We start from the raw sequence: 19,031 nt of genomic DNA on the forward strand, positions 1-19,031 counted from the left end.
AGGTGAAGGACCTGGGGTATTTATCTACTAAGACCCCTTAATCATTGTTTGAGGGATGTTCCCAGGGATGCTAATTCCCTAGAACTCCTAGCCTGCCTTTCACATGAACAGAATAGACACAGATGATGAGAAAAACCCTTTAGGCAGAGACACACAGATGCTAACAGCAAAATTCAGGAAGGCATGTACTAAAATTGCAAAGGCAGGGCACCGCTACAGCAATCTTTAGAGGTTATGTGTTCTAAGAATGCCAAATTCAAATATTATAACATTATTTGCAAACACGATTAATACTTAAGTGAAATTATGTGTCTTTTAAGACATAATAAAGGCACATTTTCATGCTAACACACTGACATCAGCTCTGTTGCTGGCATGCAGGCATGATAATAGTCACTGGAAATAGAATAAGGAAAACAACATGCTATGAGACATCATAGAAACCAGAGGAACAATTATATATGGTTAGAGAAAAAGTCAGTGTTTTCATCATGTACCTTATAACTTAGAGTCTGCATTCTGAATATGTTTATGTGTATGAATGGTATATGTTTATGATGTTCAAGTTACTGCTAAAGTAATTGTACCTGATGGTTTCCACCTGTATCAGAAATTTCCTTTTTTTCTTCACTTGTAAACCCTCCTAAAGACATATTTTTCTCAGACATTCAGCTGGACTATGTACTACTTATTAAAACTCTGTTATGATTCTTTTCCATATCCTTATTAAATGACTATATTTCACCTTCTGTCCAAATGTATGTAAAACCATTATTACAAATCAGCTGGTTTCTTTACTGATGATAAAGGATTCTCTCGAAATAAGTTTATCATCTAAATGATTTATCTAGGGCTTTTCACTTGTGCCATGAAGCAAAGCATTGAAAGAAATACAAATTGAAATAAGATAAAGAAATTTGTGCTTGTCCTGCTTGAATAACAAACTCTAGTAATATAATACAAAATTTCAAAAGAAATAGCCTCAAAACTGGAAAACTGGATAAGATAGTTAAGAAAAAAACGGTGTGATAAAATATTAGCCATCACAGTACTACTTACAGAGATATTCTCTCCATGCATTAATATCGGTGGGTATATTTGAGTGATAAGTGTTTAGATATCTAGAACAAAAAGTCTTATTTTTCTCAAGAACAGTACATTTTCTTTTTTCTATTAAAGTGATCATTAAATGTATAGCTAAATTGTAATATCTTCAGAAATTGAAAGTTTTTTTACATACACGTCTACACAAATCAAAAATTATCAGATAGAATGTCTGAAAGTTCAAGAAGTATGATCATTGATACTCTGAAGATCAAAAACATTTTACTAACATAGAACATGAGTCAGAGTAATGGATCCTTGACCTTGACCTTGAGAATGAGAAATGAGTTCTGTTACATAGAGTAACATCTCAATCACCACTCAACAACTCTAATGATTTTACCTTTCTCTGGGCACAAAAGAAATATGTCTTACATATTGAACCATGCTAATTCCAGTTTGAGAATAAGTTGATGACATGTTAGGTCATTTTGCTTTCCAAATACTTAAAGTAGGTTTAGGTCCTATGGTTTGACATTTTGCACCAGAAGATTGGGAAACACCTCTTGTCTATGCAGCGTGCACCTATTCCTATGCCCAGAGATGGCCAGAAGCAGGAAGATAGAGTAAGAAATTAGTAAGAAGTCTGTTTTCCCTGAATTCCCAATTCTGTGCCTCTTCCACTCCATTTTGTATTATTGTATAATTTTTCCCAATATAAACATAATATGTGCTGATTGTATAAAATTTTTTAAATACAAAAATATATCATGAAAAAGCAATCAGAATTAACCCATAAGCCAGACATCCCCACAATCACTGTTAATATTTTAGGATATACCTTCACATTGTATTTTTCCTGCACAATTATGTGATTAGAAATATATCTTAGTGCACCTAACTATTGCTTTTATTGGATTACTTCCACAGGATAAAGTCTCAGAAAAACGATTATCCGTTGAAAGGGTGTGAATAAGGAGTGACATTTTAGTGGTAGATTTTGGCTATTGGCAAATACGTGGCTGCCTCCTTCACCAAAGCAAATGATCCAGTCCTATTTATATGAATAATATTCTAAAGCTCCATTTCATGAACCCATCCTACTGCCCATTTTATTTTACTCTTTTTATGAGTAATTTAATAATTTTTTATCATGAATTTTATACTCAATTATTTCAATTTTCTTATTTGTCTGATTGTTGCATGGGAGTTATGACTCAGGAGCTTAAAGTTTGGCTTTAATTTCAGTTAACACAGATTAGAATTTATTGACCTTGGTTTTTCATGACAGACAAATCAGTCAGTTAATGACTAAAATGTGCTTTTGACGTATAGAGAAATCTTCCTAGAGTATAGACATAAATACTCCAACAATGACTTACGACTATATTCAAAGCTAAGTCCAATCCTTTTTATCTTAGCCTTCATGGTCCTACTCAATGTGGCCCTTATTTCCGTTTCTAAATTTGTCCTTAGGATTTTTCATCATGTTATAATATATGACATTTTTGAGAGAATATGGGCTTTATAATTAGCTTTGATTTCAACTTCTCACCAGAATACATGTTTTCTCTGTCATCTTGTCAATTATTTATTTTTGTCAAAACTCTAATAATACCCACTTCACTGAGTTCTTGTAATGATTAAATAAAATGTACAGCCAGGTGACTAGCACTAAAGAACACACTCAAGAATGTTATGCTCCTTCTCTTTTCCTTGGTAAGACTTATACTCCAGCCAAACTGAAATTATATTGCTTCCGTGCTCTTCTACCCACTTCCTCCCCCACAGAATTTGCTCATGTAGTTCTCTCTGCTTTGGGGGATACTGTACCTATTTTCACAGTTGAGAACTTCCTGTCTTAGAGATCCAAAGCAAAACGTCTTCATGAGGTATTTGCTCACCTTGCCCACATATATATATATATATATATATATAATTTTTACATATATGTATAATTTTTCTGAAATTCCATCACAGTGCTTTATCTGTACTTCTGTTGTGGCCATTATTACTTTTTTCCTTCTACTATAATTATGCATATACATAGAAGGACAAGCTATCAATTATTTAAAAGCATGAGTTTTAGAGTATGAGGGGTATGGCCTTTATTCCATTCTATTAATTTCTTGTGTGTGTGTGAAGTGAGTTTTCAACCTCACTGTGCCTCAGTTACCTCTTCTTTAAGATAGTACCCATTTGTGAGGTTTGTGTGAGTATAGAGCTTGACACAATGGATCTAAATAGTGATGATGATGGTTATGAGCTTTGTGAGGGCAAGTCCAATTTTATGAGACTTGGGAACCTCTGCAGAAGTGAATAACATGTATGTATTGAACACAGTAATAGGAACCAAGTGGCATGATGTTGTGTCCTGCTGCCATGTGCTCCACTGTGTTCTCTCTGATACTTGTAACGTCATGGGCTATCTCACTGTTTATCTCTTAGTGCCTTTGACATGTCTTCCTTTGCCAAGATGTTGGGAGTTGTTACAAATGCCCTGTAGCTGTTTGAAAAAATAATTATCATAGTGTTATCATACCATGCGTGTATGTTTACTTGAAAACTTAATACCCATTGCCTTAAAATGTAACATGCTACATCACTCTCTTTTAATTTGCATAAGTAAATGCATCTATTGACATTTTTGTTCTTGATAATCTCTAGTTCTTACTTGCCTTAAAACTAGCAGATACAAACCTATAGCCAAGGATAGATAGATCTTAAAATGTTATGTAAGTGACGTCCCTGGCAAGTATTAAGAAGAGGAAAATGTGCACGTTCCACTTCCATTGTGAAGTGTAAGAAAGAGAAGAGAGACAAATACAGAACAAGGTGGTGTGACACCAGGATTCAGACTTTCTTTTTCTCTAACAGGAACCTAAGGTGGAGGGTAGTATAAATATCTGTAGTGGTATGGAGAGTGTGAGAATATTTGTGCTATTGGTGTACATACACAAGCATCAACTGAGGATTCTAGGGGCCTCTAGGAAAATCCATGCTTTAATTTTGTGCCTACATATATGATACAAAGATGAAAAGGGGGTAGGCATATAGATGGACCAGGAAGTGGTCCAAGAATTCTGTGATCTGTGAATGGTATGCAATGGATTTAGAACTTTCTGCATGCCCTGCTGAAGTGACATGGAGATTTTGGAAGGTGCATTGAACCGCAAATGCCTAAGAGGTCATAGTATGCCTAATTTTAAAATTCCCTTCTATTCACTAATTACTAGGGAAATAATACTTACCTTAAGTAAAATATTTAGTAACCAAAGCATCTGTATATATTGTTCTTGCTTTAGTTCTGTTCAGTGTTTCTCAAACTTAAGTGTGCTTAAGAATTATTATATAGGTTTATAAAATAAAAACTACAGACAGAAATATAAAGGTGCTTTCAAGGTCAGGTTGGCCCATATATGGTTTGTTTATTTTATAGTGATTACAGGAAATATGTCCATTTAGCATTCTGCTGATGAACAATTTAAAGCAGTAGCTTGAAACCACAATTCCCTTGTAGTTTGATGATTTTCTTTAGTGTTACATTTGGGTTCCTTTCTCTTTGCTTTTTTGTGTATTGTAGGTTTTTGGTTTGTGATTACCATTTTATATGTATATGCGTGTGGGTATATATGTGTATATATATATAAATATAAAAGATATATCTATCTATATATAGAGATATATATAGCTATATCTTTTAAGCTGATAGTCATTTAAGTTCAAACACATTCTAAATGCTCTACATTTTTACTCCTCCCCCATGATTTTTGTTTTTGACATATGTAACATATTTTTGTGCACCCCTTAACTACTGTCTAGAGCCAGAGCCCAACATGGGCCAGGGTTTCTCCTGGGATGTGCCGAGGGCCTTTATCTTAGTGAGAGTGTTGGAGCCAGAGGGGCTAGAGCTGGAGCCTAGCTCTAGCCAGGTGTATTGTAGCTTCTCTTGGGGCATGCTGAGGGTTGCTGCCTTAGCAGACGGCTTAGAGCTGGAGCTGGGTTTGGGCTGGTGAGGTATGCTGGGGCAGCCTTGGCAAGCCAGCTTGAGTTTCAGGCGCTTTTCTGTCTACTGCTTCTGTGCCAGCATTCAGAGCAAGTAAGTTCATACTCACCTTTAAGAGGGGAGTCTTGGTTTCTTATAGCCCTCTGACTCTCCTGGTCATAGGCTCCACTGGTTTTCAAAACCAGTTAAGTGGCTCATTTTACAGGTGCCAGTCCCCAGGGCTGGGGTGCTCAAACTGGGGCTCAAATCCCTCACTCTTTAGGGAGGATCTCGTAGTTTTTGATATGCACTTCCTCTTTTGGGTTGCCCACTGGGGGTGTGGGTTCTGATTGCTTTCTCCCCCACCTACTCATCTCAGTGTGGTTTTCTCTTTGTATCCTTAATTGTAGAAGAACTGTTCTGCTAGCCTTCAGGACATTCCCAGGAAGAGTTGTTCTATATGTAGCTGTAGTTTTGGTGTGTGTGTGGGAGGAGGTGAGTTCAGGGTCTTCCTACTCTGCCATCTTGATCCCACCTCCTTGAAAATGCCTTTTAATATATCTCTGGGTTTTGTTCTTACAGATGCTATTGTTTGGAAATAATCCAGTCTGAGAAAACAGAGCATAATGGACCCTTTGAACCAAATTCCTCTCTCTTTTTACCCTCACCCATGCTTTCATCTTCTGTGTTCCTCATGGGATTGTTTCTCCTCCTGTTCTCACACTACAGAGCTGACACTATATGCATCTGTTTTTCTCAGCTTGGAAATTCTCTTGTGATAAGCACAGTCCAGTGCTAACTGGAAAGAGGGGTGGTAGAAAAAACAAACACAGTGCTGCCACTGCTCTTCATTGCCTAAATATGTTTGTTTGTTTGTTTTTTAATAAGGAAAAGAAAATGAATTTGTTTAATATTCTCTGTAATAGAGTGGTGGTGGGTAGCAAGATTATTTTTTTCTCTTGTAGTGGTAACTGATCCTATGTGCTCTGATTTATATATAAGAATGTTCTTGATACCTAAGGAAAACAAACTGCCATTACATGAATGGGTTTATTAAAACCTTACTGCCTTGGGCAAGTTAGCACTTTCTTTTTAAGTCCCTGAATGTAAACATCTCTAAAATAAGAAATGAGAAATTGTCTGCATGAGATGCCAAGGCTGCTCCTGACCCTAGATTAATTGACCCGACCTTTAATGCTTTGAGGGAGTGACTAATAAGCAACATGTTTAAGTCATTGAAATTCAAAACATTTCTCTTTTACCATCCAAAAAGGAGAAAAAAATTAATATGCTGTTAGGGTAGAGTCCTTCCAGTCACTGACACAAGTTGGATTCCTCCTTAAACCTGAGATTAGTTTTACTGTGAGATTTGAAGGTTTTACTGTGAGATTTGAAGGTTTTACTGAGGTTGGATATTAGGAGACGAGAAGGGGTCAGTCATTCTTACTGTTGTTGTGTTAAGTGACAGAAAATCATCCCATAGGTAAGAAGCTGTAGATGCTTCTATTATATTTCACTGCAGTGAGTAATTATCATTGGTGACTGATAACAAGGGCACTGATTTGGCAAGCACTCCTATTTCCAAAACCAATAGAGCCTTAATAATTAAAAAAGATTTGTATAATTTACATGTGAACAAAGGAACCAAGATTTTACTGTGAAAAATATTTTAAGCTTCCAAGTCACATAAATGTGGGTTTGCTCTGAGTCCTTGAGACCAGGAACTGGAAGCTGGAACACTTAAAGATCATCTAGAATTCCTAATTATTATTCATGAATCTTTTCTAGGACTACTCCAATTAATGATCACTTAAAATATATTTGGGCATCTCTAGAGGTGTAGGGAGCCACAAGAAAGATAGCTCATTCCATATTGGGTAACTCAAAATTATGTTGGTCCAAATATTTACAAGGAGTTGGGTATCCCCTTTTCTACCTTGCTGATATCTATGAGCATTATTTAAGTTTGCTTTATATGGGATGTGTTTTAGTAGTGAGTATGGCTGTTAATATCAGAAGTAACCAGTGAGTGTCACTGTTCTAACACAGATATTTATGGGTTTGTTGTCATGTAATGATCAACATCCTTGCAGAAGCCATTAAAAAGTTGTAATTATGCAGAACACAAGTAGTTGGCTTGATGAATCAAGGGTTCTCTTATTCCACCCACATCAGCTACTGTAGAAATTTTGGACATTTACTGGTACCTTTTTCTTCTTCACGAGTCTACTTCAGTTTTGCAAGAAGATAATTTATTTGCTTTCCCTTCAAAATAAAAAACTAGTCGTTTTCCCTAAAATGCTGTTTGTACAACTCAGTTGTTTATGGTCTGTAAACAACTTTCTCATGACTACTGGTAAATCTTATTTCTGACATTTATCCAATGGATTATTGATATAAAGGGAACAATAAAATTCTGAGCATACATTTATAGCAGGTTGCCCGCTAGTCATTCCCTGTATTTTATTTCTTTTAACTTCACAGTGATGCAGTGAGGGAGTCATTGTTCATGCCATTGTATAGATTAGAGAAAAGACCCCGGGAGGTGTTAAATAACTTGACTCAGGGTGACATAGTCAATAAGTAACACATCTGACATTAGAAGCCAAGACTGACTCCATAACCCCATTCTTTCCACTATACCCTTTTGCCCTCAGACTCTACATACAAAAATGGGAAGCTTAGAAACTAGTATCGCAATCCTTGAATATGTTGGGATTTTGATGGACTCCATAGATTACACCTCTCTCTTCCCTGCCTGAATTTTAAACCAGTTGATAAATAGAGCACTAGAGACTGACAGATGGCTATCAAAAGGTCAGCTGTATAACTGATGACAGCTAGGAGAATGGGACTTTGATGTGAGCAAATGAGCTTGCCCAATTTCCTCTTCTTCTGAGCTTGAGACCTTCCCACCAGGTAACTGACACAACTGGGAAACCTCAGGCAGCCTCCACAGTGTCAGACCCCATATTATGTGGCAGAAGAGAGGGGAACAGACCAAAATAGAGGATAAAAAATTGCTGAACCAAGCATTCCTAGCTCTTTTTTCCCCAAACTTGCAAATCATATAAGCCAGATAAACTAGATATTTTCCCCTGGGGAAGAGAGGCCAGGGGTGTATTCTATTGAAGTCCTCCACTTAGGACTTTTGTATATACAAGTTTATAATTCATATATTTTTAACAAATACAGAAAACAATGAAAAGGAGTACTTAGCCTCCCCTTTCCATGAATCCAGGATTTTTTTCTTTAAACAGTTCACATTTATTATTGACAACAATAAAAATAAATATTGTATTGTATTATATACTGTATATATATTGCATTGTATTACCAAGAATGAGGTAATAGGTTTATAAAACGTTTATAGAATTTGATATGCAAAATATGAAATTAGGAAAGGAAGTGAATTAAGACACTAGTAATAGAAGGGGAAACCAAAATTATTAGAGCTGAAAAAAGATGAAATGACAGCAGCATTTTTAAAAGAGTGTAAGGTACTGAAAGTAGAGAGACATTACAAATGGCGTGGTCAAATTATATATGCCCTGTAGTTCCATTGCAAGGATAATCAGGTGATGTATTAGTCATGAATAAACTCTGTAAGCATTTGTGCAGTGATGTGCCTTGAACTCTTAAAGATGCATTCACAAAGGGATGCGGAAAAACTGTCCTCTGAAACAGACGTGTTTTTATATCTGTAATGCCAAGAAAGATGATTTCAGGCCTGTTGTCATATATTAATTATAAAAATTTGAGAGTTTACTCTGAAGTGGAAGTTCATTGAATGCAGGATTTTAAGCAAAGGGGTCATATTAGCTGGATTTCATCTTAAACTCATCTGCCTCATGTCTACTCACTCTCAATCCCAAACCTACCCCCATGCTCAGCAACTGTGATAGTAGAGAGACCAATTAGGAGACGCAGCAGTGGAGATGGTGAGAAGTCATAGTTAGATTCTGGATATATTTTGAAAGTGGACTGAATGTGGGTTATGAGAAAAAGGAATCAAGATTTTGGTCTCCAAGGTTTTCCCCATCAACTGATACGGGAAAACTATGAGTGAATTTGGTGTGGGAGCAAATGTCCGGATGTTCATTTGGGAATGTTGTGTTTGGACATGATTCTTTCAGATCAAGTGGAAATGTAAAGAACACAGATACGTGGTATAAATGCCTGGAGTCAGAGATATCTGGACTGGAGATGTGCTTTTAGGAGATATCAGCATTTAGATAATGTTTAAAACCATGAGACATTATGAGATCACCAAGGGTAGGGAATAAAGATAAAAAAGAGAAGGATCCAAAGACTGAGCTTTGTGCCTTTCCAAAGTTGATAGGTCAAGAGATGAGAGTAATGCACAAAGGAGACTGAGAAGAAGCATCTAGTGAGGTTGGGGAAGAGCCACGGAAGAGTTGTGTCCTGGAGGCCAAGTGGGGAAAGTATATCAAGGAGGAAGGCACAAGGAATTGTGTCAAATGTCCCTAATATACCAAATAAGATGAAGACGAAGAATTGACCGTTGACTTTGGCAATGAAGAGCCATTGGTGACTCTGGCGGTCTTCCTGGAGCTATGGTACAACAACAGTGACAAAAACCTACTGTGGAAGGTTTAAGAAGAGGAGTTATAAATAATGACTACTGACCCTACTTTTGTGGAATTTTGGAGCAAAAGGGAGCAAATAAATGGGGAAGAAACCACCAGGAAAACTGGAGTCAAAAGAAGTTGCTTTTTTTTTTTCTTTCTAATTTTTAGTAATTAAAACAGCATACTTGTATGGTGATGGGGAGTTATCAACTATGGATAGGGTGGGGTGGGGAGAGAGGCTCTATTTGACTCTGTAAGGAGAGAGCATGGGAAAATTATTGGTCTGAAGTAGGTGAGAGCGATGGAAACTACTGCGTAAGTAGAGGAGATGGATGGACTTAGTTGGGGGTGCAGTTAGTTTATCTTGAGTATCAGGCAGGAAGTCAGAATACATGGGTACAGATGCCAGTGGGTGGGTGGGAGCTGTGGAAGTTTTCTTCAGATTGCTTCAGTCTTCTCAGTGAAACAGGAAGCAAAATCATCAGCTGAGAGTGAGGATTGGGGAGGAGGTGTTGGAAGACAGAATTTGCAGTGAGGGAATAAAATACGAAATATTCTTCTAGGAGAGTGGCAAAATAAGATGACCAGGGAAATATATTTTGGCTGCTCGTAGCATTAAGGACCCATTCGAGGTTATTGTTATAAATTTTAGGGGGATCAGCCTACATGTTGACACATTTTTTCCTCCAGTTGTGGTTTAACTGCCCAGGTATATTCATTGAGTTGGTGTGATGTGCACGTGCACACAGACAAACACACACATGACTTATATTTAAAAAAAATTGTTTTGTGTCTCCCCTGTTCTATTCAAAAGAATATTTTTAATAATATTCATGGTCATGTTACAGCTCTATCTGAGATGGTATTTTTAAAAATAATAATACAAAGTCTTGATACCATGTCTCTAAAACAGTTGCTAATATTTTTCTTCCTTTTGTCTTTTTCCCTCTAGACATTGAACCTGATTTTAAAACCAAACAAAAATACAAACAAAAAGCACTACACCCCAACTAACATAACAAAGTATGTAAGAATTGAAAATTATTTTTAGAGATCGATTCCATTCCCCTCATTACAGGTGGGGAAACTGAAGCCCATGGGAGAGGGATTGGCCCATAATACACAAGATTCCATATAATTCTACCCATAGAATTTCCCAAACTACCTTATTTGTTTTCTTTAGAGCCATGTCACAGATCAGATTCTGCCTTATGTTATGATATGGCCAAGGGATATTACTGGTTCAGATTTTGGCAGTCATGTTGGAACAAACTTCTAGACGCTTTCATTATAGATCTTCTTCTGCAGAACAGGTGTGTAGGAAAAGGTCTGTGTTAATTCCCGGCAGATGCTCAACCTTTCTTCTCCTACATATGCAACAGCTCAGCTGAAGCAAAAGTAACCTATCCCTGAGTAATATCCCTCACATTATTTTTAGGAAAATGGCGTTACTGTTGCCTGGTTACGTCTTTATTTTCTTAATTGCCTCTTTATAATGTGAGTTTCATAAGCTATAGCCTCATGGAAAATCCAGAATTGCAGATGATTACCATTGTCATTAACTTTCTAATTTCCACTTGGAATTAAAAGTCTAGATACCTGGATTCTTGTCCTGTTTCTACCATAGATTTGTAACCTTGGTTAAGTAACTGAACTTTCTGGGCCACTAATTTTTTAACCTATTAAATGAATAAAATGGACTTGATCAGTGGTTACAGTATTTTTAAAGTAGCAGCATCCAGGTTGTGTGAGAAATGAAAATGAAGTTTTTGTTTGTTTTTGTTTCTTAATTTAAATCAGAGCTACGATGGCCCAGTTGACCACTCTTTCAGCACCTTCCAACCTTCCCAGGTTTCCTTAGGACAGCTTCACAGAACCCAGGTTCTCCAAGGATCACAATTTAAAACTGCTAGAGGGTCTAATATCACTTCTGGTTCTATCATTTTATAAATATATGATGTTATGCTATGTGTGTGTGTGTGTGTGTGTGATGAAAATGTTCAGGCAAAAGATGCATCTGTAGTTTGCAAAGACCCTTAAATACCTTAGACCATAGACCATAAACTTTTATTTTTCCCCTCATTTATGTAGCTTCAAAGGAAAAGAAGTAGGCTCAAAGTGAGATTGATGGAGACCTTTGCTTTCTCATCCCATTTTTAAGTTCCATAATGTAGATAAACTTATATCTGTTAGAAGAAGGTTCATGGTTAAGAGTGGTAGAGAGTGAGTAATGCCACAGATTGCAAAGTGGGGAGAAACTGGTGATTCAGCCCTGCTAAGCTCCAGGTACTGGGCAGAAGCTATGAAGGCATCTGCCAAGATCCAGCCAGTCTGCCAGTTATCATGTGGTATCTGTCTCACATGATTCTTTACATGTAAACTGAATTTTACCCTGATCTTTGGAGAAGTGAGGAGAAAGGTTCCTTTGTACAGAAGTGGTTAAGGCTTAAGAGTTCATTTTCTAAAACCAACAAAAGTCAGAATACCTCTGATTATTCTAATGAATAATCTAAGAGCCTTAAACAAATACTAGTTTCAAAATTCTTTTTATGTTTATATCACTGTAGAAGCAGTATAGATAACAAATTACAATCGCTGGAATGTATATAGTTCAGAGAAGAAAATAAAAGTCTAAAATATTACTACTTGAAGATTAACAATTTTAATATTCTGTAATATTTTACTTTCAGCTTTTGTGTAGAAATATACATGCATTAATGAAATGATAATGATACCATGCAAAAAAAGTGTTACCACCAGCAATATATAAAAGTTCTTTGTGATAAGATTCTCACAAATATTAAATATTATCAGTTTTAGCTTTTATAATATGGTACCCTATTCTTGTTTTTATTTCTTTGATTTCTGGTGAGAATTAATATTTTTAGTATTTACATAATTTTTAATATTTTAAATGTGCTTTTAGAATAGAGCAAGCTTTCTCCTTAGGCTTTTATAGTGACTTAAATTGACCACTTTTAAAATAGTATGCTTAAGTACATGCAGCAGTGGCCAATGTAGGTTAACCTGTATATAATACTTTAGTGTTGAGGATTCATATGTTATATAACTAGTCACCAATGAGGAGCAATAATGCAGCATTACCTTTTTAATCCATTAAATTCATGTTAAATTATTGTGCTATTTGAAATTAATTTTCTCAAATTACAAACATTATATATAATATATAACTATTTATAATATACTTATTTATTTAATAACATGTAAATCCCACCATGACCTCCCAAAGCCACTAACCACAGGTGACCACTATAACAACTTAACATATTATCCTTCCTTAGTCTTTCCAACTTATATAATACAGATACATTCATAAAATAGGGGGATTACAACTAAGGAGGTCATAACATAATAGTTTTTGAAACTGGTTCTGTTCCTTAAGAATATATAATAATATCTTTCCACATCAGTACATGTAGATCCACCTCATTCACTTTAATGGCTTCTTTATAGGATTGTAAAATTTTGAAAAGTTTTTTTAGGACTTGTTTTCAATTGTTCAGTGTTAGACATAGTATGGTAATAAATATCACTGTGTGTCTATATTTTGGCTTTGTACATGTATTTCAGTAAGAGAGATTCCCAGAAGTGTAATTGCTGTGTTAAAGTTAATGTGTGTTTTAGTTTTTAAGTTACTGCCAAACTGACCCTAAAATGGGATTTGCCACTTTAAAGTCGTATCAACAGTGTATGTCAGCACCCATTTCTTTATACACTGTCAGACCTGGCTTTTATCAGTGTCTTTAGATATGTTGGCAATCTGATGGCCTTTTTTTTTTTTTTACATCTTTATTGGAGTATAATTGCTTTACAATGTTGTGTTAGTGTTTCTGCTGTATAACAAAGTAAATCAGCTATATGTATACGTATATCCCCAATCTGATGGCATTTTGTTTTAATTTGTGTTCTTTAATTGTTCCTAAGATTTCACACACTTTTTCAAGTACAATCTCCTTATATATGTTAAAGAATGACTGATATACAATTGTGTCTTTGATTTCCTCTTTCATTCAATTGTTAATGTTGGATTTTTGAAAACTTTTATAATTAACTTCTAATTTTGTTGGATTGCAGTAATAGAATATGTTCAGAGATACACTTATTTGGTCTCCTGAAAGTGAAATCCTATACCTTCTCTTTCTGACAGCCTGGTGATGTGCCCTGGTTGTGCTACTAGTTTGGGGAATTGCGGAGACCAGGAGGTCTCCTCCCTTGTGGGAGGACTTGGTATACTATTCCAACGAAACAAACGACATGAACAAAATACCCACTTTTGCGTGGTTGTTTCATGATTGCTTAAAAGGTTTACCTCTATTTTCTATATCTAGTGTTCATATTTCTATATAGTAATTACACACAACACACACACGTGCACATGTGCACACACACACTACCGCCTTTGAGCTAAACAACCAGGTAGTCTCTCCCCATCTCCTAAAAGCTTTCCTGCCTTAGAAGCAGAACTTTTGCCTTCCTATGTTTCATAAAGCTTTGTACTAATTTTCCACATGATACATATCTACATTAATCTTTAAACCTCCCACAAATATACTTTTTAAGAAAATCTATTCACTTCAACCTAATGCTTAAATTTAATGCTTTACTTATAGCAAGTTATGTATTCCATACCTATATCCATATCCATGTTACAACTATGTGAAAAGTTAAGTTGCAGGGGGTTTGGTAAGAGACATATTGCCATCCCAGTTAAATAATTAGAAACTACTTAATTCTGGTTAAAGAGAGAAGGAACTTCAGATCATCCACCTCAATCCCATTTTACAGAGACAGAAATTAAGGAAATGTGAACTTCCCAAGATTATCTGCTTAGTTGGTCATGACTTACTTTCATTCTGAACTGATTCATTAGTTTTTGTTTGTTTGTTTGTTTTTGTTTTTGGCTGCACCACACAGCTTGTGGGATTTTAGCTCCCCGACCAGGGATTGAACCCGGGGCCCTCGGCAGTGAGAGTGTAAAGTCCTCACCACTGGACTTCCAGGGGATTCCCTATTAGTTCTTTGAAAATTGAAAAAAAATTTACACAAACCTTTGTAATCATGAAAAACAATCATAGGTTAAGTTGTGTTTCACCATTGATGGTATATGATTTATTGTGGTTTAAAGAGCATCATTCAATGAATCAGTGAGTGGTTGTAAGCTTTTTAATTTAAACAAATTCTGACACTGGTTGTCCTTTCTTCTTCCATCTCTTTCAAGATTATATGTAGCTCCTTCAGTGATACTGGTGTCCAGATTTGTCAACTTATTTAAGCAATTTAACCAGACTAGTGTAGGCTTTCCCACTGAGTCAAACAACAGACGTCATTTGTGCCTTAGTCATAAATCCTGATGAAAGGGGTTTCAGAGCAAAACCAAATTTGATATCTAATATTTAACAAGTAGTCTGGGGAGACTTTTACTCAGAAATCAAAATTTAATGAGATATTTCAATTCACTATTTCTGAAGATGAAGTAGTCTGATGTAATTCTCTTCTTTCAAAGTTCTTTACTGAACTTTCTATAATTGTTTTTCATGCAAGATTTGAAACATTTGGCCAGATATACATACTGACACAGAAACTAGCATTTTGAAATTATGTGCATATATATGGTGGGCAACCTCCCAAATTAACATTTAATATATAGAATTCTCCCAAGATAGAGCTGAAAATACCGTAGTGTTTTTTTGTTTTTTGTTTTTTTTCAAATACTCCACTTGTGGCCCTTTATTTTCTCATTGATTCCCTTTCCATCTTCTGCCAACCAGATGTGAGTATTGGCTAGGAATCTGTCTCGGCCTCCTGTACTTTTTTCTTCCTATTTTTCTCTTCCAAGAGCTTTCTCCTTATATAGGTTCAGTTCTCACCTTTATGTGTGTACCATCTCAATCTATGTCTCCTGTTCCTACCCCTCTCTCAGGTCATGAACACGTGTACTAAATTGTCTCACATTCAACCCAAAGATAGTGTGTCTGAAGCTGAACCTGTCATACTGAACCTGCCTGACTTTCTTCCATGCATCCTAATGTTGACATTGGAAAACTTGAGTCTCCTGAGCTTGAAATATTAGCATGAACTATGATGTCCTTCTATTTCCATCTCTTCCCTTTACCTACTCTCCAGCCAATTGTGATTTTCTGATGTTTCTTTTGTAATGTTACTTATGTGTCTTACTTCCTACTGCTACAACTTGATTGGAGCTTCAGCCTACCTTTAAGGATTCACAGATGATCTCTGAGGCTCTATACCATGACTTTTCCATAATCTTCTACACACAATTGCCAGATTAATCTTCCTAAAACTTACTTTTAATAATTAGGGCCTCTTCCTCAGTGTCCTTCAGATGTAGTTAATGATTTAGTGAAAAAGACAAGATGTTTCAGTTTTGTTTACCATCACATGATTGAATTGGACCACATGTTTCTCAGATTCCTTATAATTATGGCATTTTCTGCATTTGTTGGGCTAGAGTTGTGTAAACATGCTTCTCCAACCCCATCTTCTTCTCTTTGTCTCTCAGGAACCCTTTGTCTATTCTGCTTCCACACTTTCTCATTATTTCTCACACTTGAAGTAACTTTAAAATATCCTTGGTCTATCCAAATCCTTTATACTTTTGAAGGTCAACTTAAATCTTATTACCTGAAGATATTAAGTTCAAAATTATTATTAGCATTCTGAAAAAAAATCTGGTCTTTGCTCAAAATCATTTTAGATGTTTTATCATATTGATAACACAATTGGAAACTCTAAATACTCTTTTCCAAAGACATGTAAGTGCTAGGTAAGAAAGAATAATGAAGAAACCTGGGTTTAAGTCTCAGCTCTTTGACTTCCAATCTGCATGTCTGCTAACAAGCCCCTTACCCAACACACACTGTCTCACTTTGCTCATTTGTGAAATAAGTAGGATTGGATTAGATAGTCCCCAAGTCTCTTTCAGTTTATAATTCATAAACCAATATTTAAAGACATTTCATATAATATAGTATAAACTATACTATTATACATCAAACTCTACTATTATGAAATAGACTCTATTTTATTACATATTTATCTGGTGATCATTAAATTTCTCAAGCCCAGGCCCTTATAAAAATATTCAAGCTTCAGAATCAAAATGATAGATAAATTACAGGATAGTTGTTTTATTTTTATTACTGTATAAAACCAGTTTTATTCAGTTGAGCTATTAAAATGTGGGGTTACTTACTCAATAGGTTCTGATACTAATTCCAGTGTGGGTTATGGGAGAAGTTTTCCACACCAGCAAGCAATTCTTGGGACACCACCTGGATATCCCACAATTCAACTCAATTCTGACACTGTCTTTCCAGAAATATCATCAGATTCCACAGGTTACGAACTCCATCCTACAAGACTTCCCCCCCACCATACTTCGCATGCTTGTCACAAGCCCAGGTTGTTACCTGTGCTCTGACTGGCTACAAATTGGAGGTTTCAAGGACCCCCCCACTCCTTGGTCTTCAGATGCTAGTCACCAGCCCAGGCTGTTACCTGTACTTCTGACCAACTGGCTATATATTAGAGGTTCCCATGAGTCCCTCCTTCTTTGGGTTTGATCAGTATTTTAGAGAGGCTCACAGAACTCTGAAAAACATTTTACTTACTAGATTACTGGTTTATTGTAAAAGGTTATAACTCAGGAATAGCCAGATGGAAGAGATGCATAGGGCAAGGTATGTGGGAAGGGGAGCAGAGCTTCCATGCCCTCTCCAGGTGTGCCTGTCTCACCAAATCTCCATGTGTTCACCAACCCAGAAACTCTCAGAACCCTGTCCTTTTAGGTGTTTATGGAGGCTTCATTACACAGCTGTGATTGATTAAATCATCGGCCATTGGTGATTGAATTCAATCTCCAGCCACTTTTCCTTCCCCAGATGCCAGGATATCAGGGGGTGGGACTGCAGTTCCAACCTTCTAATCACATGGTTGACTGTCTTAGAAACTAAGCCCACATTCACAGGTGCTTTCCATAAGTCACCTAATTAACGAAACAAAAAATACCTTTAGGCCTCCCACACTTAGGAAATCCCAAGGATTTTAGGAACTCTAGGCCAGAAATGGGGATGAATACCAAATATGTATTTCTTATTATAAATCACAACATCACACATATAATATACTAATTGAATAAGCTAGGGAACTTTTATTGGAAAAAAAGAGCTTGCTAAGTACAAGTCACTGTGACAAACATCGATGGATTGGGAATGGGGATGAAGATACAGAAATGAATTCAAAGGTTTGGTATCTACATTCAAAGAACCAATTGTCTAATGGGGGAGGCATACAGATAAAGAAATTACTGTAATTATAAGCATAAGAAGCTGTTAATTGTTACCACTTATTGCATACTTACTGTGAACTAGGACCTATGCCAGAGACTAACATACAAATGCTAATTAACATGCACAAACTATTTTTTACAACAAGATTCCAAGATGATTATTCCTATTTTGCAAAAGAAAAAAATGAGATCAGAAATCTTAATCTCTCCAAAGTCATATAACTAGAGTGATGAGAATGTACTATCCATTACATCTTATTAGGTATCTTTTGAGGCTTGGAAATATTTCTGTAGAAAGGCTTATTCAAAAGGAATAATTATTTCTAAATGGAGCTGTCACTTAGAAAATTGCCTTTGAAAGTAGCCTTAGAGTTGCGTCTTATAAGAAGAGTAGATTTTCCATTGACTTGGTGGGTGGACAAGTCATTTTAGGCACAGAGATTGAATAAAATCCCAGAGGCAAAGAAGTAGAAGTCATATTCAGGGAATTCTGGTGATTAAGCATATATAATAAGAAGAGCAGGGAGTGAGCAAAGAAAAAGATGCAGCTTTTGAGGTTGGGTGGGCAGGATATTAGAAGAGTGTGTTACTTACCCAGGGCAAGTTAATTGGAAAAAATAGCCATTCTAAGTTCTTTCAAAGATGACAGCTCAATCAGCTTGCATAACAGGGAATAGAATCTACCCACCTGCTTAGTTTCTAATGCAATTTGCTGAAAGCTGTGTCTTCCTACACACTTCTTCGTAACTAATTTGACCTATACCAGATAGTAGTTTTACAGTACCTGCAGTCAACATGAAAAGCTCTTTTTTTCATGATAATTTTCTACTCTCTTTCTGGTCTATTGAGTTTCTAAGCAATTTTTTTCTTGTTCTTTGTTCCCTCTTGCAAAAGTTTTGCTCTTCTCATCGTGGGCTTGAAAATAGTGTGTGGGTTGCCAAAAGGCAAATACAATGAAGGTGAGTTTTGAGGTTGGTTTCAGGTGCTCCCACCCACTTTTTTCTTCAGTATAATGGAGGAGCAACTCCAGAGTCTTTGTGGGGTGTGAAAATTTAACACAAATTTCCAGGATCACATTCAT

General features: G+C 36.1%; 1 protein-coding gene across 1 annotated transcript in view; it reads left to right on the top strand.

Annotated features, from left to right (window-relative positions):
* Positions 1-19,031, top strand: part of ANO3 (anoctamin 3) — a gene marked incomplete at both ends in the record, with an annotated part of 413,216 nt that overhangs the window by 101,353 nt on the left and 292,832 nt on the right. Inside the window, 2 exon segments of the mRNA XM_082660958.1 lie at positions 18,834-18,889; positions 18,891-18,909. Of these exon segments, the coding sequence (XP_082517084.1) occupies positions 18,834-18,889; positions 18,891-18,909 (75 nt within the window).

The sequence above is a fragment of the Grampus griseus genome (assembly GCF_964374135.1).
Source record: "Grampus griseus genome assembly, chromosome: 8".
NCBI lineage: Eukaryota > Metazoa > Chordata > Mammalia > Artiodactyla > Delphinidae > Grampus > Grampus griseus.